Source organism: Talpa occidentalis, unplaced genomic scaffold, assembly GCF_014898055.3.
Source record: "Talpa occidentalis isolate TD23 unplaced genomic scaffold, MPIMG_talOcc4v2.1 talOcc4.17, whole genome shotgun sequence".
Taxonomy (NCBI): domain Eukaryota; kingdom Metazoa; phylum Chordata; class Mammalia; order Eulipotyphla; family Talpidae; genus Talpa; species Talpa occidentalis.
The window spans coordinates 28344627-28366001 of record NW_023601754.1 but is presented as its reverse complement, the minus strand read 5'-3'; the positions used below and the strand labels follow the sequence as shown (position 1 = coordinate 28366001).

The 21375-nt window shown below is 44.4% G+C and overlaps 1 protein-coding gene across 1 annotated transcript in view; it reads left to right on the top strand.

Moving 5' to 3' along the window:
• The first annotated feature begins 430 nt into the window (after window positions 1–430).
• The window catches only part of NLRC5 (NLR family CARD domain containing 5), a 66769-nt gene continuing 45824 nt past the window's right edge, over window positions 431–21375 (top strand). The window contains exons 1-7 of the mRNA XM_037516395.2: window positions 431–450; window positions 1809–1925; window positions 4623–4929; window positions 12507–12566; window positions 17601–17669; window positions 18822–20493; window positions 21148–21231. Coding sequence (XP_037372292.1) covers window positions 4635–4929; window positions 12507–12566; window positions 17601–17669; window positions 18822–20493; window positions 21148–21231 — 2180 coding nt within the window. The 5' untranslated portion in view covers window positions 431–450; window positions 1809–1925; window positions 4623–4634. The remainder of the gene's footprint in view (window positions 451–1808; window positions 1926–4622; window positions 4930–12506; window positions 12567–17600; window positions 17670–18821; window positions 20494–21147; window positions 21232–21375) is intronic.

Here is a 21375-nt window from a genome sequence, read left to right as displayed (position 1 = left end):
TAACTCTATCAAGTTCATTGAAGTGTTCTGCTGTGACTTCGGTGGCATTGCTGAAGATTGTACACCTACATCTATAACTTAGAGGGTTTTTCCCTTTTACTTTTTGTGACCATAAGTACTGGCAGCCTAGTCAATGCAGGTTGCCATAACAGAATACCCTGGGCTGGGTGACGGATGGAACTCCTATTTATTTCTTGTAGTTCGTGTGGTCAAGAATTCCAAGGTCAAGGTGCAGGCTGGGAGCACTTTGTCCTTTGTATCCTCCTGCACCCTCCCAGCAAGCTCTCTCTTGCTTCTTCCTATCAGGATGTCCCATCCATCATGTGGACCCTGCTCAGGACCTCATCTAACCCTAACTCCCTCCCAAAGGGCCCACCTGCAAACACCAGCACGCTGGGGGTTCAGGCATCAACACGCAAATCGGGAGAGGGACACGCACAGCCAGCCTTGGTTTGTTCATGGTTCTTTTCTTCTTAAGGATTTGATCCTTTGTGTTTTTTTTAAAGATTTATTTATTTATGCATACAAGAGCTGGGGTACAGGCCAAAGGCGTGGGGTTGAGAGGATTCACCAGAGACAGAGTGGGGAGCAGAACAGACTGACTGAAATACACTGCTAAGGGGAGCAGCGGGCAAGACAGGTGAGGTCGGCTGCGCCATGTGGGTAGCTCCCTGGCCAGAGATTGAACTCTTCCTGCAGTGCTGCGGATAGCTTCGTACTGCTGAGACTTAACCTTGTGCCACCAGGGAGGCCCTGATCCTTTGTTTTTACAAGTATCACTCATTTAAAAAATTTTAAAAAAAGTATCACTCATAACCCAGTAACTCTTCTTCAGAACTGATTTTCTTTTCTAACCACAGTAGGGGGCTCTGTTATGTTAGAATATGCCATTTGCGTGGGATTATCTAAAGGCCTGGAACTTTGTAGTTATATTCCTCACACTTTACAGACATACAACCAAGCGTACCATGCTCTTTTCCTTTTCTACCTTCCTTTCGCATCCTTTCGCATACTGACCTATTCTGGTCCATTCCATATTGTTGGACAAGGTCTCTAAAATCATGTGATGTAGCCCCTTGTGCCAAAGTGTCATTTAATGGTGCCCTGTGAGGGAGAGCCATCCATGCATTTTCTCCTTAAGAGTGTTTACTCTTACTTGGTTAAAGAATACTTCATTGTCATAAGAAAGGAGATTTTAAGGCCTCCACTGGTGGCCTTGAGTTTGTCTCAGCGCTGTCACCCTGTCACCAGACTGAGTTCCATCCCTGGCCAGAAAGCTGACCCACATGGCTCAGCAGACCTCTCCTGTCTCCCTGCTGCTCCCCTCAGCAGTGGATTTCAGTAGATCCCCCTGGTCTGCTCCCCACTCTGTCTCTGGTGAATCCTCTCACTCCCATATACCTCAGGCCTATACCCCAGTTCTTCCACACAATAAAATTAAAAAAAAAGAAAGAAAATTGCCAATCTCAACTTTGTTGGAGTTTTGCTGTGAAAGGAAGTTGGCATCTGCTCTGAGAATTATTTCATTTTCTTTGACTAGTTGACTGTCATGATCAGTTGGATTTGAAGGGCATTGATGCCGCAGTCCCTGGGAGGTGAATCTCGAAATGAGAGGAGGAGGGGTTGTCCTCTGGGCCAGGTGTGGCAGGAAGTGACACCAGGGAGGGTGGGGTTGGGCAAAGGCCAGTGCCTGGAGCAGCTGTGTTGGGGACTGTTTGTGGTGGAAAGTTCTCTGGAAGTAGGGTGTCTTTTTTGCTGCACTGGAATTTGGAATAATGGAGAGAACACCATGTCTACTCTCTCCATAGGGGTTCCACTATGGAAACAACCTGCAAATCCAGCTCCAAACACAAAACGTGGCCCAGACACCTGTGACACACTCTTGGCCTGGTCCCTAGAGCATCTATGATGAACCAGGAGACCAGGTTGGTGATTGTTCCCTTTGTCTCCTCGCTTTCCCGCCCGTCAACTCTTCACTTCCCTCCTACTGCCAACTGCCAAACTGTTTCCCCCGATACAGCAAACCTACCCTTAGCCACTAGTAAGCAGTGAACATCCCAGAGGCAGAAATTCAAGAAGGACCTTGAGATAACATCTACCCATTTTATAGATGATAGGGTCAAGGCCCAGGCAGGCAAGAAAGTTGCTCAAGGTAATACTATGAGAGTATTAGCTACTAGGGGCTCGTTTATGCTGCAGTAACAACCAACCTTCAAAACCCCAATTGCTTACCACAGTGGGAACTTCCTGCTTCTTGCTTTTTGTCCATTGTAAATCCACTGGGACCTCTATTTCACATTATCCTCTTTCCAGACCCAGGCTACCCTGCTGGACCCGGTGGTAGAGGAAAAGAGAGAGCATAGCGAATCACGTGTTGGGTCTGAAAACTTGTGCACATGTGTGCCATGGACATATTTCATTGTTTCAAAGCAAGTTTCAAAGCATTGTTTCAAAGCATGTTTCAAAGCAAGTGTTGTGACCAGGCCCAGTTTCAAGGGGGCAGGAAGTACACCCCTACTGAGGGGCTAGAAAGAAGAGAAAGGGGTTATATCTGTGAACAGCCCTAATGCCTACTACGGAAAATTAGGTACAAAGCTGGAACAGGATTGCTAGTCTCCTAATTCTGGAGCGAAGGATTTTTCTGCTATCATCTCTGTCTCCAAGACTTTTTTCCATGAAGTCTCCATGACTAATAATGATGCGATGTGCCTTTGCTGACAGGGTGGTTATCCCAACAAGCTTGATGTTCACCATCAAACTCTAATGCCAGAAACAAAGGTCTTGTGTTATACTAGTGGGAGGAGAAATTTGAGGATGAAGAACTTCTCAGAAATCACTCCACCCAGACCTTTTCCCCCATCTGCTGCCTCTGCCCTGGATGATATCTTTATGGGCAGCATGCACTTTGGACACAATAAGCCTAGGTTATGGCCATGTCCACTTGCCAAGAATACATTAAGTCTAGGGGCTTGGTCTGGTAATTTACAGGCCTGGGGGAGGGGGCAAGAGATCTCAGTTCTGAGCCACGGATATAGCTATGACCTTGGGCACATCATTTCCCCTTCTTTGACCTTACCATCTATTCAATGAGGATGTTTACTCCGTGGGTGGGAGCATGTTTTATGAATTCATGACTGTTTCTAACTCTGTGCCTGAGAAAGGAGTAGTTGCTGTTGGTCTAATTGTGGAAGGATGAGCAAAGAGGGCTGAAGACTCAGCCTCTGCTGAGTCTGAGCCCCAGGACACAGAGTCCTCTGCCCCAGCCTCTGGGAGATGGGAAGTCACTTCCTCAGTGAGCCTCCCACCTTTTTCAGAGTTAGAAGTGGAGTTTCTTGGAGTTGTGAGGATTTAATGAGATCTCTCAAGTGCTTAGAACTGTGTCTAACACACAGTAAGTGCTTTTGAAGTGCTTACTATTATCATAAAGGAATAGTATAATCCACTGCATGATGGACAGCAACTGGCTAATTAATCCAGAATTATTAGACATTTAGGTTAGTTTTAGGGACAGTTTTAAGTATTATAAGTAATCTTGAAATGCACAGTTTTGTACTTGAAATTTTAAATCCTCCATGATTACTCCATTTTGAATGCTAGCAACAGAATTGCTGAATCAAAAGACCAAATACTTTTCAGGTTTTCGTTATTTAGTGCTCCTTAATTTAGATTAGTACTACTACAAACAGGTTTTTTGAGAGCTCCAGATTAGGTGAGAATTTGGTTAGAGAGAGTGGAGACAGTTTGTATCAGCTAGGATTAGATTTCACCAAGAACAAGAGAAAGCCCTAAACAACAGTGATTATAACCGAATAGAAATAGATTTCCTTTTCCTTTTCTTGTATTAAGAAATAGATTTCTTAATACAAGTTCAAAGTCAGAGTCCAAGGCAGGTGGATAGCGTTAACCCCCACCATCCTCAGCACTGGCTTCTGCCTCATGATCCAACATGGCTGCCCAGGTTTTAGCCATCACATCAACATTCCAACCAAATGGAAGAAGCCAACTTCTACCTACATCCCATAGGCCAAACTTAATTCCCTGGCTGCATTTAACTACAAGGGAGGCAAGAAAATATATTTGATTCCAGATAACCAGAGAATATTCAGGGGTTCTAAGTACTAAGGAAGAAGAGAAGAACAAATTTTGGGGGCCAATTAGTTGTCTCTGCCATGTGCTTAGCTTAGAGAGAGCAGCACAGATGAGTCCATGGAAACAAGAATGAACAAACCATCCTCAGGGGACCATCCATAGGGATGAACGAGATCATTCCAGAACTAGGATACAGACACACTTGGCGTGGGGGGCAGGGAATGCATGTGTGATAGGGATATAGAAGCAGGATCTCTGTGGTGATTCCTGGCCAGAGGCATTGAGAATCCATGGAAAAGGTCCATCTGTCTAATCTCTGCCCCTCAGCTATGGGGGTCCCTGGCTTCTCCCTAACTGAGTTTTCCCCATCTTCACCTGCCTGCTAACTCAGCTACCCCCTTCAATAGCCACCCTTCGCACCTGCCCCTAACTCACCTAGCTCCCAGCTCATCTGCTCCCCAGTTCACCTCTAAACTCACCTGTCCCCCAGCGTACCTGCCCCCCCAGTTCACCTACATACCTTGTGCCTGCAGGGCCAGCTCCTCATGGACCCCCTTAGCATCCAGCTGGGCAGCAACAACCTGTGGAGCTGGCTCGTGAGCCTGCTCTGCACACACCTAGAATGGCTGAATGCCAAGGTGAAGTTCTTCCTCCCCAACATGGACCTGGGCTCCAGGAACGAGGCCACAGACCCCACAGAGAGGGTGAACCTACAACTCAAGAAGCTATACACCCAAGGTCAAGCCACCTGGCAGGGATTCATCAACTGTGTGTGCATGGAGCTGAGCGTGCCCCTGGATATGGAGGTGCTGCTGCTGAGCATGTGGGGACATGGAGAAGGTAGGTGCAGGCACAGAAGGTACAAAGCACCCTGCTAGCTCCCATGTCGTGGGGACCCCAGGGAGGCCCAGGGAAGGCCTGTGTCACACCGAGAGGACATGACCAAGACTAGAACAAAATCCATGCTTCTGGATACTTCCAGAGCAGTCTTTAACGCTACCAATCATCTGGGGGGCCTGGGGAAGCCCTCTCCCCCTGTCCCACCCCAGTTGCCCAAGGAAGGATGATACAAGGAGAAGGGATCAGATGATTCCTTCTGGTCAGGAAATTCCAAATAGCCCATCATACCTGCGAGGTTTTTCTTTGCAAGGTGGGGGGAAACAGACAGTGAGATCCCTCTGACCTCTGACTGCTACTGATGGGAGGGGCGTTGACCTTGCAAGGTCATTTCTTGGGCACTTTCTGCTTACACAGCACTTTGGGGAAAGCTAACATTAAGGCAAGAAAGCGGAAACTCACTCAAGAACTCCCCCATGAGTTTCTCTTTGTTTTGGTTATTGTCTCTTTTGCTGTGCAGAAGCTCTTTAATTTGATGTAGTGCCAGCTGTTTATCTTTGCCTTCACTATCACTGCTTTGGGTGATGTGTCTGTAGAGATGTTTGTTTTTTTAATATTTTTTTATATAATTCTTCCATCATTTTTCATTTTTGCACAATGTATGCGTTTTCATTTTGGTTATATTCCCCATACAATTCCTACCCCCCTTATTTTGGCCCTAATCCCTCCTCTCCTTCCCGCCTCCCCCCCTACACACCCATTAGTGTGTCTCTGGTTTATAGTTGCTTGTTAGTTCCTTATTTAGGTTTTCTAGATTCCTGCTATGAGTGAGACCATCCGATATTTTTTTTTTTTTTTTTTCTGGCTTATTTCACTGAGCATGATCCCTTCCAGCGCCATCCATGTTGCTGCAAATTGCATGAGTTTATCTTTTTGATTGCTGAGTAATATTCCATTATATATATGAACCACATCTTCTTGATCCAGTCATCTATTTTTGGGCATTTGGGTTGTTTCCATAGCTTAGCTATTGTAAATAGTGCTGCCATAAACATAGGGGTTTAATGTTTCTGTGTGCTTTGGGTAAATACCTAGGAGTGGAATTGCTGGATCATATGGAAGCTCTATCTTTAGTAGGTTGAGGACTCTCCACACAGCTTTCCATAGTGGTTGGACCATTTTGCACTCCCACCAGCAGTGCAGGAGAGTTCCTTTTCCTCCACATCCTCACCAACATTTGTTGTTGCTGTTTTTTTTTAATATGTGCCATTCTCACTGGTGCAAGATGGTATCTCATGGTAGTTTTGATTTGCATTTCCCTGATTACAAGTGATGTTGAATATTTTTTCATAACCGTTGGCCATTTGCATTTCCTCTTCAGAGAAGTTTCTTTTTAGCTCTTCTGCCCATTTTTTGAGTGGATTATTTTCTTGGTTTTTGTTGAATCTCATCAGCTCTTTGTAGATTTTTGTGATCAGTCCTTTATCATTAGTGTTGTGTGCAAAAATTTTCTCCCAATCAGTGGGGTTTCTCTTAGTTGTGGTTATTGTCTCTTTTGCTGTGCAGAAGCTCTTTAATTTGTTGTAGTCCCAGCTGTTGATCTTTGCCTTCACTATCACTGCTTTGGGTGATGTGTCTGTGAAGATATTTTTGAGGTGCATGTCATGTAGTGTTTCGTCTATATTTCCTTCTATATATTTTATGGTTTCAGGTCTTATGTATAGTTCTTTAATCCATTTTGAGTTGGTTTTTTTGCATGGTGTGAGGTAGTAGTCAAGCTTCATTCTTTTGCATGTAGTGTCCCAGTTTTCCCAGCACGATTTATTGAACAAACTTTCTTTGCTCCATTGCATATTCTTTGCTCCTTTCTCAAAGATTAGTTGACTGTAAATCTGTGGGTTTATGTCTGGATTTTCTATTCAGTTCCATTGGTCTGTGTGTCTGTTCTTGTTCCAATACCATGCAGTTTTGATGATTATGGCTTTGTAGTATAGTTTGAAATCTGGGCGTGTGATGCCTCCATTCCTTTCTTTTTTTTTTTTTTTTAAGGAGAGCTTTGGCTCTTCGGGGTTTTTGGTGTCTCCATATGAATTTCATCAATATTTGTTCTATTTCTTTTGAAGAATGTTATTGAAATTTTTATTGGAATAGCATTGAATCTGTAAATTGCTTTTGGTAGGATGGCCATTTTGATAATGTTAATTCTTCCAATCCATGAGCAGGGGATGTCTTTCCATTCTTTGTGTCTTCTTCTTTTTCTTTTAACAGTGTTTTATAGTTTTCTTTGTATAGGTCCTTTACCTCTTTTGTTAGGTTTATTCCCAGGTATTTGATTTTCTTTGTTTCAATAAAAAAGTGGGTTTTTTTTATTTCTTCTTCCAATTTATTGTTTGTGTATAGGAAGGCTACTGATTTTTGTGTGTTGATTTTGTATCCTGCCACTTTACTAAACTTACTGACTAGTTTAATTAGTTTTTCTGTGGAGTTTTTGGGGTTCTCTATGTATATTATCATATCATCTGCGAAGAGTGATAGTTTGACTTCTTCTTTTCCTATTTGGATTCCTTGTATGTCTTTCTTTCGCTTGTCTTATTGCTCTGGCCAGGGCTTCCAGTATTATATTGAAAAGCAGTGGTGAGAGTGGACATCCTTTTCTTGTTCCAGATCTTAATGGAAATGCTTTCAGCTTTTCACCACTGAGAATGATATTAGCTATGGGCTTGTCATATATGGCCTTTATGATGTTGAGGTATGTTCCTTATATCCCAAGGATTTCAAGGGCCTTTATCATAAATGAGTGTTGTACTTTGTTGAAAGCTTTCTCATATCTATTGATATTATCATATGGTTTTTATATTTCTTTTTGTTGATATGTTGAATTACATTGATTTTTTCAGATGTTGAACCATCCTTGTGTCCCTAGAATAAATCCTACTTGGTCAGGGTGAATTATCTTATGGATACATTGTTGAATTCTGATAGCTAAAATTTTATTGAGGATTTTTGCATCAGTGTTCTTTAGAGAGATTGGCCTGTAGTTTTCTTTTTTAGTGTTGTCCTTGTTTGGTTTTGGTATTAGTTTAATGTTGGCTTCATAGAACGTGTTTGGTATTATCCCCTCCTCAATTTTTTTTTAAAGATTTATTTATTTATTTATATAAGCACTGGGTACAGTCAGAAGCACGGGAGGGTGAGAGAATTCACCAGAGCCAGAGCGGGGAGCAGAACAGGCAGATGGACGAAGTACACTGCTGAGGGGAGCAGCGGGCAGCAGGAGACGTCTGCGCGCCATGTGGGACCCTCACCCAGCGGCCAGGGATCGAACCGGCACTGCAGAGGCTGCGGGCAGCTTTGTAACCCAGCGCTCAACCGCTGCGCCACCGGAGAGGCCCTCCTTCTCAATTTTTTGAAAGAGTTTGTGAAGGATAGGCACTAATTCGTTTCTGAATGTTTGGTAGAATTCATTTGTAAATCCATGTGGTCCTGGGCTTTTGTTTTTGGGGAGGGTTTTTTTTTTTTAAAGATTTATTTATTTATTCAGTCAGAAGTGCAGGAGGGTGAGAGAATCCACCAGAGCCAGAGCAGGGAACAGAACAGGCAGACTGATGAAATACACTGCTGAGGGGAGCAGTAGGCACAGCGGGAGAGGTCTGTCGCACCATGTGGGACTCTTGCCGGTGGCCGGGGATCGAACCAGCGCTGCAGAGGCTGTGGGCAGCTTCACAACCCAGTGCTGAACTGCTGAGCCACCAGGGAGGCCCTGGGGAGGGTTTTGATTACCAGTTCAATTTTACTGCTTGTAATTGGTCCATTTACGTGTTCTATTTCTTCTTTATCTAGCCTTGGGTGATTGCAGAGTTGTAGGAATTTGTCCATCTCCTCTAGATTGTTGAGCTTGTTTGCGTGTAACTGTTCATAGCAGTTTCTGATTATTCTTTTGGTTTCTGCTGTGTCTGCTGTGATTTCTCCCCTTTCATTTGTGATCCTATTTATTTGTGCTTTCTCCTGTTTTTCCTTTGTGAGCCTGGCTAGGGGTTTGTCTGTTTTATTTATTTTTTCGAAGAACCAACTTTTGGTTTCATTGATCTTTTGGATTTTTTTTTTAGTTTCGATTTCATTTATTTCTGCTTTGATTTTTATTATTTCTTTTCTTCTACTGGTTTTGGTTTTTGTTGTTGTTCTTTTTCTAGTTCTTTGAGCTGTGAGTTTAGGTTGTTTCTTTGAGTTCTTTCTTATTTGTTGATGTGAGCCTGTTTTGCTATATCGTTTCCTCTTATTATTGCTTTTGCTGTGTCCCATACATTTAGGATATTGGTGTCCTCCTTGTCATTCAACTCAAAGTATTTTTTAATTTCTTCTTTTATCTCCTCATTAGTCCAGTGGACTTCCAGTAGTATGGGTTTCAATCTCCATGAGGTAGGAGAGTTCCTTGCCATCTTTTTATGATTTATTTCTAGTTTGATGCCTTCATGGTCAGAGAACATGGTTGGTATGATTTCAATCTTGGTGTATCTGTTGATGTTTGTCTTGTGTCCCAGTATGTGATCGATCCTGGAGAATGAGCTGTGTGTGCTTAAGAAAAATGTGTACTTGGATTTTTTTGGGTTTAGTGTTCTAGTTTAGTTTAGTGTTAAGCCCATGAGCTCTAGGTCCTTATTTAGAGCTTTAATGTCCTTACTTATTTTTTGTCTCATTGATCTATCCATTGTTGATAGTGATGTGTTTAAGTCTCCTACTACATATGTGTTTTCTCTGATGTCTGTTTTCAGAGATGATAATAGTTGTCTGATATATTTTGGTGCTCCTTCATTTGGTGAGTATATGTTAATGAGTGTTATTTCTTCTTGAAGTATTGTCCCTTGATCATAATGTAGTGACCCTCTGGGTCTCTTTGTACCTTTTTGAGTTTGAAATCTGTTTTATCTGATATAAGTATAGCTGTTCCTGCCTTCTTTTTTGGTCCATTTGCTTGTAGGATTGTTTTCCATCCTTTTACTTTCAGTCTATTTTTATCTTTTGTAGTTAAGTGAGTTTCCTGGAGACAGCAAAAGGTTGGGTTTTGTTTCTTAATCCAGCCTGCGACTCTGTATCTTTTTATTGAAGAGTTTAGTCCCTTTACATTTAGAGTTAATATTGATATGTTAGAGTTTGTATTTGCCGTTTTGTCTTTTCTCTGGTTTTATTTATTTATTTATTTATTTATTTATTTATTTTTAAATTTTTTTCTCTTGTTTCATTCTTACTCATCCCTCTGTTGGTTCTGGCTTTAGGACTCCTTGTAGTATTTTTTGGAGTGGGGGTTTAGTCGTAATGAAATTTCAGAGTTTCTGTTTGTCTGGGAAGGTCCTTATTCTTTGTTCATGGAGGAAGGAAAGCTTTGCAGGATAGAGTATTCTTGGTTGGCATTTATTGTCTTGAAGTCTGTTGACTATGTCCCTCCACTCTCTCCTTGCCCGCGTAGTGTTTCTTTAGAGAGGTCTGATGTCAGCCTGATTGGTTTTCCTTTGTATGTTATCTGTTTCTTCCCTCTTGTCAGCTTCATTATTTTTTCCTTGTCTTGGATTCTTGGGAGCTTTACTATTATGGGTCTTGCTTTATTTTTCCTTTCATCATGGAAGTTTGGTGTTCTTCTTGCTTTTTGCATGTCTATTTTCAGCTCTTTCTTCATGTTTAGGAAGTTCTCTTCAATTATTTCCTTGAATATTTTCTCTGTTTCTATGTCTCTCTCCTCTCCTACTGGGATTCCTATAACTCTTCTATTTCCTTTCCTCATGGAGTCAGATGCCGAAGTCTTTCTTCATTCTTTTTCATTTGTACTTCTCTTTCCTTTTCTGTTTTGGTTCTTTTTATTTCTGTGTCTTCAAGAGTACTTATTCATTCTTCCATTTCATCTATTCTGCTTTCACTGCTTTTCCCAGAGTTCTTTAGTTCCTCCATTAATTCTTTGATCTCCTGCATTTCTTTCACTTCCCTCTTAGGGGACTCAGTTTCATTCTTCTGATCATTGATTATTTTTCCCTTATCATTGTCATTAAATGACTTCTGTCAATTTTTTAATCATGGCAATTTTAAATCCTCTTTCTGGGAGGCTCAGAAGTTCTTCCAAGTCACTGTTGTTGCATTCTGGTGGGTGATTTTCTTTTTGTGGTATGTCTTTTCACTGTTGACTTGCTAAGTTGCTTGTAGTTTTTCTTCTCCCTGCTGCTTGTTTTCTAATTTGTCCTATGTGTTGGGAAACTGTCACTGGCTGGCATCTTTCTGGTGTGCTTTTTCTGAGATGTCAGAAACTGGTGGTCCAATTGAGTCAAATACTCTATGCCAGAAGTCCAGTAGGGCAGTGGTACTATGCATATGTTAATGGTCTCTATGACAGAGTATCTTCTCCTTCTGTATTTGTTTAATTCCAAAGATGTGCCTTGAGGTCCCCCAGACTGCCCTGGAGGTGAGGTGGCTGGATTGTCTGCTGGACTCCAAATCGCTGGATCCCCCTCTGTGCTCCAGCTCCCTGCCAGGCGAGGCCTGGCTTGTGGGGGCCTTCCGCTCACCTCTGGCTATGGGGGCAGCCCTTTCCCAGTTCCACACAGTCTCAGTGGGTTCTGGAGGCAAAGATCCCTACTCTAAAATGGCGAGTCAGAAGGGCACTTCCCTGCACCTGCGGTCTGCCTGGGCGGTGTCTGGATCCCCCTTTGGGCTCCAACTGGAGTCTACCAAACAGGACCTGGCTTATGGGGCCCCTCAGCTCACCTCTGGCTGTGGGGTAAGCCCTTTCCCGGTTCCAAGCAGTCTCAGTGGTGCTGGACACATAGGCAAAGATCCCTATTCTAAAATCACCATTTTAGTCAGGAGCACTCTTCCCTGAGCCCGTGGTCTGCCCCGGCTTCAACTGGATCCCCCTCTGGGCTCCAACCTGTAAAGATGTTTTTGTGGTTCATGTCATGTAGTATTTGGCCTATATTTCCTTCTATATATTTTATAGTTTCGGGTCTTATGTCTAGTTCTTTAATCCATTTTGAGTTGGTTTTTGTGCATGGCATGAGGTAGTAGTCAAGCTTCATTCTTTTGCATGTAGCGACCCAGTTTTCCCAGCACCATTTATTGAAAATGCATACATTGTGCAAAAATGAAAAATCATGTAAGAATTATATAAAATAAAAAAATATATAAATATATAAATAAAAGAACTCCCCCACAAGGTAGGAAACACGGGGTCAGTGTGCACGCACTTGCCTATTCACACAAGTGTGTACATAACACCATGCACATGGGCAAACATACATACATGTGTGAACATAACACCGTGCACATAGGCAAACATGCACACATGTGTGCACAGTCATGCACAGACTTGCACACGTCTACATGCACTGGCACAAGCTGGCATGTCCACACACATGTCTACCCATGACTGTCTTCAAGGTTCGCCACCCGCTGGGTGCACCATGGAGAGCTGAGTGTGAACTGGGTTTTTCCCTTGCTGGGGACCACCCTGGGGGGTGAGCGCGGAGCCAGATCCTAGGCCAGAGCAGGCCCCACAGCATCCACCCCTTCCCTCAGCTCTTCTATGCTCCCTTCTCTTCCAGGGTTCCCCAGCCAGGTGGAAGCTGGTGAAGAAAGCCAGCCTGAAGCTAAGCTTAACCAAGGTGAGTCCTGGGGGTGGGGAGTGGGACATTCAGGTCCCCACACAATCCAGAGGAGGCAGCTGTTGACTGGCTACCACTGCTTCCCACAAGCCATCCTCCTCCTGTCCCCCAAACCATGTGAAGGGGTCCCCTCCCTCAGCCCCAGTTTTGCCTGCTCTATGCGTTTCTTATTTTTTTTTTGTTTAACTTTTATTTATTTTTTATTTTCTATATATTTTACATCATTCTTCATTTTTGCACAATGTATGCTTTCTCCTCTCAGGTGTATTCCCCTTAAAATTCCCACCATTCATTCACCCGTGCACCATCACCATAGTCTCTTGTGTTCTTCCCTCCCCTATTTTGATCCTTCTCCCTCCTCCTCCCCTACAGAATGTCTATGATTTATAGTTGCCTTTTGATTTTTATTTTTTATTTATTATAATTACTTTTTTTTCCTGATTCCCTAATTTGGTTCCTCTACATTCCCCCTATAAGAGAAACCATCCAATATTTTTCTTTTTCTTTCTGCCCTATTTCACTGAGCATAATCCCTTCCAACTCTATCCATGTTGCTGCAAATGGCATGAGTGTATCTTTTTGATGGCTGAGTAATATTCCGTTTTGTGTATAAACCACATCTTCTTGATCCAGTATCTGTTTTTTCTATAACTTACCTATTGTAAAAAGTGCTGCAATAAACATCCCTCTATGCCTTTCAAGGCTTTGTTCTGTTTTGTTACCCATCCCCAGGGGTGTAACATGGAGCCTCCTGGGAAAGTCTGAAATTGTCATTCCCTAGCTACTGTGAGAACCCCCTGTGTGGTTCCACTAGGGGAAGCCTGTTCTCACTTCCTGTCCCAAGCTGGGGGCCTGGAGCTCCAGCTCTCTGACACCTCAGCCTGAGCTGATCCATAGACTATGCTCCACACCCAGGAAGCCTCTTCCTGATTTTCTGATCAGGTGTCAGCAATCAAACAGTGACCAAAGATTCATGGGCCACAGTATCCTCAGAATATTTCTTTCTTCCCTTTTTTTTAAATTGTGGTAAAAACATGTAACATAAAATTTTCATCTTAACCATTGTTTTAGTCTGCAGTTGAGCCATGTTAGCTATGCTGGTTACTGTGCAACTGTCACCATCACTGTCTCCCTAACTCTCTTCATCTTGTAGAACTGAAACTCTAGATTCGTTAAATTCATGCTTCTGTTCCTCCCAGCCTCTGGTAACCCACATTCTACTTTCTGTCTTACTAATCTTGATTACTCATACATGCAATCATCTTGTAACTGGATTATTTCACTTAGGCTAGTGTCTTCAGGTTCAGTTATTTTGAATTTTTTATTTCTCTCTGTATTTTACATCATTATTCATTTTTGTACAGTTTGCTTTCTCCTCTCAGGTGTAATCCCCTAAAATTTCCACTACCAAGTCATCCATGAACCATCACCATAGACTCTTGTGCTCTTCCTACCCCTCTTCTTCTTAATCCCTCTTCCTCTCCCTCTCTTGCTGAATGTCTCTGATTTGTAGTTGCCTGCTAGTTTTGTCTTTTTTCCCCCTGAAACCTTATTTGGTTCTCCCATATTCCTCCTATAAGTGAGACCATCCGATATTTTTCTTTTTCCTTCTGACTTATTTCACTGTGCATCATCCCTTCCAGTTCCCTCCATGTTGCTGCAAATGGCATGAGTTTATCTTTTTGATGGCTGAATGGTATTCCATTCTGTACATATACCACATCTTATTGATCCAGTCATCTGTTTTGGGTCATTTTCTAGGTTGTTTCCATATCCTAGCTATTGTAAATAGTACTGCAATAAACACAGGAGTACAGGTCTCCTTTCAAATGAATGTTTTTGTGTCCCTTGGGTAGATTCCTAGGAGTGGAATTGCTGGGTCATATGGTAGCTCCATTTTTAGTAATTTGAGGTTCATCTATTTTTTAGCCTATTGTTGCATTGCCTTCCTTTTAAACCTAAACCATATTCCACTATATGCATACATTTTACTTATTTAATACACGCTACATTTTACTTATCTGTTCATCAATGGACACTCGATTTGCTTCCATGTTCTAGCTATTGTGAAAAATGCTGCCCTGGAAATGGGGAAACAAGTATCTCCTCAAGACTCAGCTTTCCATTCTTTTGTATGTATGCTCAGAAGTGCAATTGCTAGAACAGGTGGTAACTATTTTTATTTTTTTTGAGGCCTCTCCATTCTTCTCCCCAGAACAGTTATATCACATACTTTCCCACGTACAGTGAGCAAGGGTTCCAGTTTCTCCACATCCTTACCAGCATTTGCTGTTTTCTGTTTTGTTTTGTTTTCTTGAAGTTTGTAGCCATCCTAATGGGTGTGAGGTGGTGTCTCATGGTAGTTTTAATTTATATTTCCCTGGGGATTAGTTGCATCTTTCATGTGGTTATTAGCCATTTGTGCCTTCTTTGGAAAAGAAGTCTTTTCCCACATTAGAATTTTAAATCAGGGCTTCCTTTGTGGCACAAGGGAATGTCAGCACTGTGAAGCTATCCACAGCCTCTGCAGCACAAGTTCAATTCCTGGCCAGGGTGGTGACCCACATGGCACAGCAGACCTCTCCTGTCTCACCTGCTACTCCCCTCAGCAATGTATTTCAGTAGATCTGCCTGTTCTGCTCCCCACTCTGTCTCTGGTGAATCCTCTCACCCCCCACAACTCTGGCCTGTGCCCCAGTTCTTGTATGTATAAATAAATAAATCTTTAAAAAAATAAAGCCCCCATTGTTAAAAAAAAAAGAATTTTAAATCAGGTTGTTTTGTTGCTGTTACAAGTTTTTAATCCATAATATTTTTATCCATAATATTATGATAGATCAGAAATAGGATTTATAAATATTTTCTCCCAATCTGTGGGTTACCTTTTTACAGTCTCATGATGCACACATTTTAAAATTTTCATTCAAGTCCAGTTTGTCTGGTTTTTGTTTTGTTTCCTGTGCCTTTGGTATCCTATCCAAGAAATCATTACCAAATTCAATGTCATGAAGCCTTTGCCCTATCTTTTCTTCTAAGAGTTTTGTTATTTTGGGTCTTAAATTTAAGTCCTTGATCCATGTTAATTTTTGTCTATAGTATTAGATAAGTGTTCAACCTCATTTTTTTGCATGTGAATATTCATTTTTCTCAGTGCTATTGTTGAAAAGACTGTCCTTTTCCTATTGGATGGACTTGGAACCCTTCTCAAAAGTCATTTGACTATATATATAAGGGTTTATTTCTGGACTCTCTAGTCTATTCCATTGGTCTATGTGTCTATCTTTATGCCAATAGCACACTGTTTTGATTCTTGTACCTTCATAGTAAGTTTTGAAATCAGGAACTGTGAGCCCTATAGTTTTGTTCTTTTTTTCATAATTGCTTTGGCTACTCAGGATCTCTTGAGATTCCTGTGAATTTTAGAATGCATTTTTCTACTCTGGGAAAGCAATCATTGGGATTTTATAAAGATTATATTGATGCTGTAGATCATTTTGTGTGATATTGACATTTTGACAGTATTAAATCTTCCAATCCATGAACATGAGTTTTATTTTCATTTATTTATGTCTTCTTTAATTTTTTTCAGTAATACTTTCTCATTTTCTTTGTGAAAGTCTTTCATCTCCTTGGTTAAGTTAATATCTAAGGATTTTATTCTTATCGATGCCATCATAAATGGAATTATTTTTATAATTCCCTTTTGAGAATATTCACTGTTTGTGTATGGAAATACAACTAATTTCTTTGTGTGTTAACTTTGTATCCTGCTACGTTTCTAAATACATTTATTAGCTTGAACAATTTTTAGTAGAATCTGGGATTTTCTAAGTATAAGATCATATTATCTTCAAGCTAATCATTAGCTTCTTCCTTTTCAATTCATTTCCAATACTCCTTCCTTTGTTTCTTTTTCTTGCCTAATTACGCTGGCTAGAACTTCCAATTGCTCTGGCTAGAACAATCCAATATGTTGAATAGACATGGTGAAAACCACAGCCCTTCTTTGTTCCTGATCTTAAAGGAAAAGCTTCCAGTCCTTCACCATTGAATGTGACATTTGCTGTGGGTTCAGCACTTTATTTCCATAGAAGTATCAACTTTTAACTTATAGCTGTGCATAGCACCAACAGTCTTGAACAGGAAACATCCACCCCATGATCCTGTCTCCTCGACAAATCAAAGCTTTTTGTCCTGGTCCCTCTGACCCTTATCACTGAGCTGACCTATTTGTCACATTGCTCTGGCCAGGCTTGATTGCTGTTTAGCCAGCGAGTCCCTTGTTAACAGAGGACTTGAAAATTTTTGAATTATTCTCCAACTGGTTCCAGCACCTCTTTGATACTCCTGGGCCTCCCTGCAATCTTGAAACTAAAAGGTTGACACCCTGGCTGGGAGGTGAGGGGAAAGGGGCTTATTGCAGGGCTGTTCTGATACGTCACTAACATCTGGCTGTAGGATTCTGCTCTACTTCTTGAGAGTCTTCCATAAGTGCTCTCTCCCCTTCCTTTTTGCTTTCTTGTCCTTCCCTCCTCTCCCAGCCTCTTCCCGAAAAACATTAAAGTGTCTCTTATAAATCCATGTAACCAGACAGAACTCGTGGAACCATTAAAGGAAGGGAGGAAATGTGGAAGATATGAAATTAGGGTGCTAAACTCACTGTCACAGCAAGGAGGGTGCAGGTCTGGCCAAGACTCTTGGAAACTTTACTTCTCCAACCAGTTGTCGCCTCAACAAAACTGGGTCTTTCCTAAGCCAGTTAGTGCTTGGGGCTGAGTGTTTTTGAAGTTGCTGGCTGTGGGCCCTGCTTTTGCTCCTTGGACTGGGAGATCATACCCTCTACCCTCTGGCCAAGTCTGGGACAGCCTTCTGCAAACAGAAGCAGTCTTTGTCCCTGCCTGTCTTGGCTCAGTCCCTAAGTGTGGATATATTTATCTGCCTGCAACCTGTAAGTAAAATGGAGCTCTCCAATGGTGCTGGGGACACCCAGGTACCCAAACCCTATCCCTTAATTCCTTCATTCATTCTTTCTAGGTCTCAAGCGACCTCATCAAAACTGTGGATCCTCACCCCGCCGCAAACAGTGCAAGCAGCATCAACGAGGTGGGTACCAAGGTGGGAAGGACCTGATATAGGGATGCGTTGGGGCCAGCACACAGATCCTGGACTATGTCCCCTGCTGACAAGCTTCTAGGTGCCGGTGACTCTTATCTTCCAAGCTTCCAGGAAAGGAAGATTGATGGGCCTAGGTGGGTAAGGAGAGGCCTGAGTCTGGCGAGGAAGAACCTCCCCGAACAGGAGGTAAAAGGGCTTTTCCAGATATGGCTCAGCTCAAGGAGCTAGAAGCTTCCCTCAGGTCACAGCTTCATTGTCCAGGCTCTTTCAGGGACATGCCCATGTCCTCAGGTTTGAGGGAGCCCCAACATGACCTCAGACCTGGACCCTCATTGGGCAATTTAGAGTGAGCAGGATACAAGGGAGAACCCCTCAAGGCAGAAGCTCTAGGATTCCATGGGAAGATGTGGATGTTGCTGAGGACCAGTCAGGTCAGGGGGAACAGAGCAGGCAGAACTCTCAGGCTCCACCAGTTGACCCACCAGCTGGGAAAACCAATCCCCAAGCATAGCCAGAAGATTCATAGGTGGACAGAAGATTCACAGGCCACACCCACAGGATACCCCACCCCCAGTGATGGTCCTCAGAGATCCCCCATCAGTGGCCCCAGCCCTTCCCTTGGGCCACCCAAGCTATCTCAGTGACTGACTCAGCACTTAAAAGCTCAGTTATCTGTCACTGTAGAAACCCAGCTCTGGAAAGCCCAACTGACCAGTGCTTGGGCCTCCGCTTGTTAGTGCTCACCCCTGGGCACTGCAGAACTGAAATATTGGGAAAGGGTGCAGGTTACTCAGCTATCACTATAAAAGGCAGTTCTAGTAAGATTCTATAAAGGAATTATCCATCTTCCTCCCCCCCACCTCTGAAAATGTCTCACATACACCCTCACAGTAACAAAATAAATAGAATGATTCACACTTCCCCATTCAGACTTCCTTGTTTCAATAACTGCCAGAGACTTCTGTAAGCACTTGTGTGGAACCAATTCCTTCTAGGAATGAAGTTGGCAAAAGAGCTCCCTGTGTGCCCTTGGGGCCCTCCCTATCCCATTCATGCATAGATGAGGCTGCAGGCTAATGGCAGGATGAGGGGTTCTGGGGCTGGGACAGCTGCACTCACACCTCCTCCCTCTCCCTGCAGAGCTGGCCAAAAGGTACCTGCAGCTGCTGAGAACTTCGGCCCTTCAGCGCTATGGCAGTGGGTTCCCTGGCCCAGGGCCACCCCCCTCCCTCCACCAGCCCTATATACCCCCAATCTTGCAGTGGAACCGGGCCACTGCGCCCTTCAACACTCAGGAGGGGGCCATTATGGGGGACCTCAAGGCAGAAGATGACACTGATGCTTATCTCCGGGACCTCTTCAACACCAGGGCTAACAAGGGCCCGAGGGTGATGGTGCTCCTGGGGAAGACGGGCATGGGCAAGACCACCCTGGCCCACCGGCTCTGCCAGAAGTGGGCTTGCGGCCAGCTGGACCGCTTCCAGGCTCTGTTTCTGTTTGAATTCCGCCAACTCAAGTGGATCACAAGTTTGCTGACACTGCCACAGTTGCTTTTTGACCTGTACCTGAGCCCCGAGGGAGACCCGGACGCTGTCCTCGGGTACCTGACGGAGAATGCGGATGGAGTCCTGCTGATCTTTGACGGGCTGGATGAAGCCCTCCACCCAAGTGCCAGCAGGAAGACTGCAGGCCCTGAGGCCCCAGACTCAGCCCTCACCCTCTTCTCTGATCTCTGCCACGGGACTGTCCTGCCTGGCTGCTGGGTAATGGCCACTTCCCGTCCAGGGAAGCTGCCCGCCTTCCTGCCCACAGAGGCAGCCATGGTCCACATGTGGGGCTTTGATCGGCTGCGGATGGAGGAGTACGTGAGCCACTTCTTCAGTGAGCAGCCCCTGCAGGAGGCGGCCCTGGCAGAATTGCAGGCAAATGGACGCCTCCGGAGCATGTGTGCTGTGCCTGCCCTCTGCCGCGTAGCCTGTCTATGCCTCCACCACCTGCTCCAGGGCCACTCCCCAAGCCAGTCTGTGGCCCTCCTGCCCACCCTGACTCAGAACTACCTACAGATGGTGCTCACCCACAGCCCCCATGGGCCCCTGTCTCCTGAGTCCGCGCTCGGCCTTGGCGAGGTGGCCCTGAGGGGCCTGGAAACTGGGAAGGTCATCTTCTCTGCAGGAGACATCCTGCCACCCATGCTGGCCATTGGAGTGGCCCATGAGCTGCTGACCTCCTTCTGCATCCACACAGGTCCTGGGCACCAGGAGACAGGGTATGCCTTCACCCACCTTAGCCTGCAGGAGTTTTTTGCAGCCCTCTACCTGATGGCTAACCGCAATGTGGACAAAGACAGCGTTGCCAGCCACATCACCCTCAATTCCCGTTGGGTGCTGCGGACTAATGCTAGACTGGGTCTCTCAGAACATCTCCCCACCTTCCTGGCAGGTCTGGCCTCCCATGCCTGCCGTCCCTTCCTTAACCAGCTGGCACAGTGGGATCAGGTGTTGGGTGCAAAGCAGGCTGCTGTTGTGCAGGCATTGAAGAAGCTGGCCCACCGCAAGCTCACAGGACCAAAGGTTGTGGAGCTGTGTCACTGTGTGGGTGAGACCCAGGAATCTGAACTGGCTGGCCTCGTGGCCCAAAACCTCCCCTGTCGACTGCCCTTCCACAATTTCCCACTGACCTATGGTGACCTGGCTGCTGTGACCAACATACTGGGCCACAGGAAGGCCCCTATCCATCTGGATTTTGAGGGCTGCCCTCTGGAACCCTGCTGTCCTGAGGCTCTGGCAGGCTGTGGGCAGGTAGAGCATCTCAGGTGAGAGTCAGGGGAAGGGAGAGAAGGGAGGACCCACGAGGGCTCAGGGCTTTTGGGGAGAGGGAAGGTTACCATCTGGGAGTCCCCTGCTGAGCAAGAGAGGGTGAGAATCTAGACAGTGAGAACAAAAAGGCCCTTTCTGCTCCTTCCCAGTGACACAGTGAAGAAACCCTATGCCTCACCAGGACCTCTGAGGTCCAGTTGGATTCCCCTCTCACTGTGGGCCTGGGGTTCTGTCCAGGCTGTGCTTCTAGAAGCTGTTTGACATCTGCAGGCAAAGCATGGATTCTGGACACACTCCATGTGTTAAACTCAGTGCTGGAAATAGGGTACATTCATTCCACTCACATTGCATTGGTGAGAACATAGTCTTATGGCCACACCGAGCAGCAAAGGAGGCTGGGAAATGCCATCTCTGGCTGGGAGGGTTCCCAGCTTTAGCTGTATTTCCATAGATGAAGTGGAGTGGACTTGGGTGGACAATTTGCAGTCTCTGCCATACTGTGTATTTACTACTACAACAGTCACAACCACAGCCACCACCACTACTAATATTACTATATTAAGCTCCATCTGTTGGAGGAGGGAGTAGATGACAAACTCTCAGCCCTTCCCAGCACTGATCCTCAGTCACCTTACCTCTTTCTTTGGCAGTTTTAAGAGCAGAAAGTGTGGGGATGCCTTCGCAGAAGCCCTCTCCAAGACTTTGCCAACAATGGAGAACCTGAAGAAGCTGGGGTGAGTCACGACTTGGAGCCAAGAAACCTCTTCAGGAGGGATGCCTGGAATTCTCCTCCCTTCTCTTAACCCTACATAGGGAAGATTCTGGGCCTACTTCCTTCCCCAGCCCCATTCCATCCCACTATCTTTGCTTACCCTGTA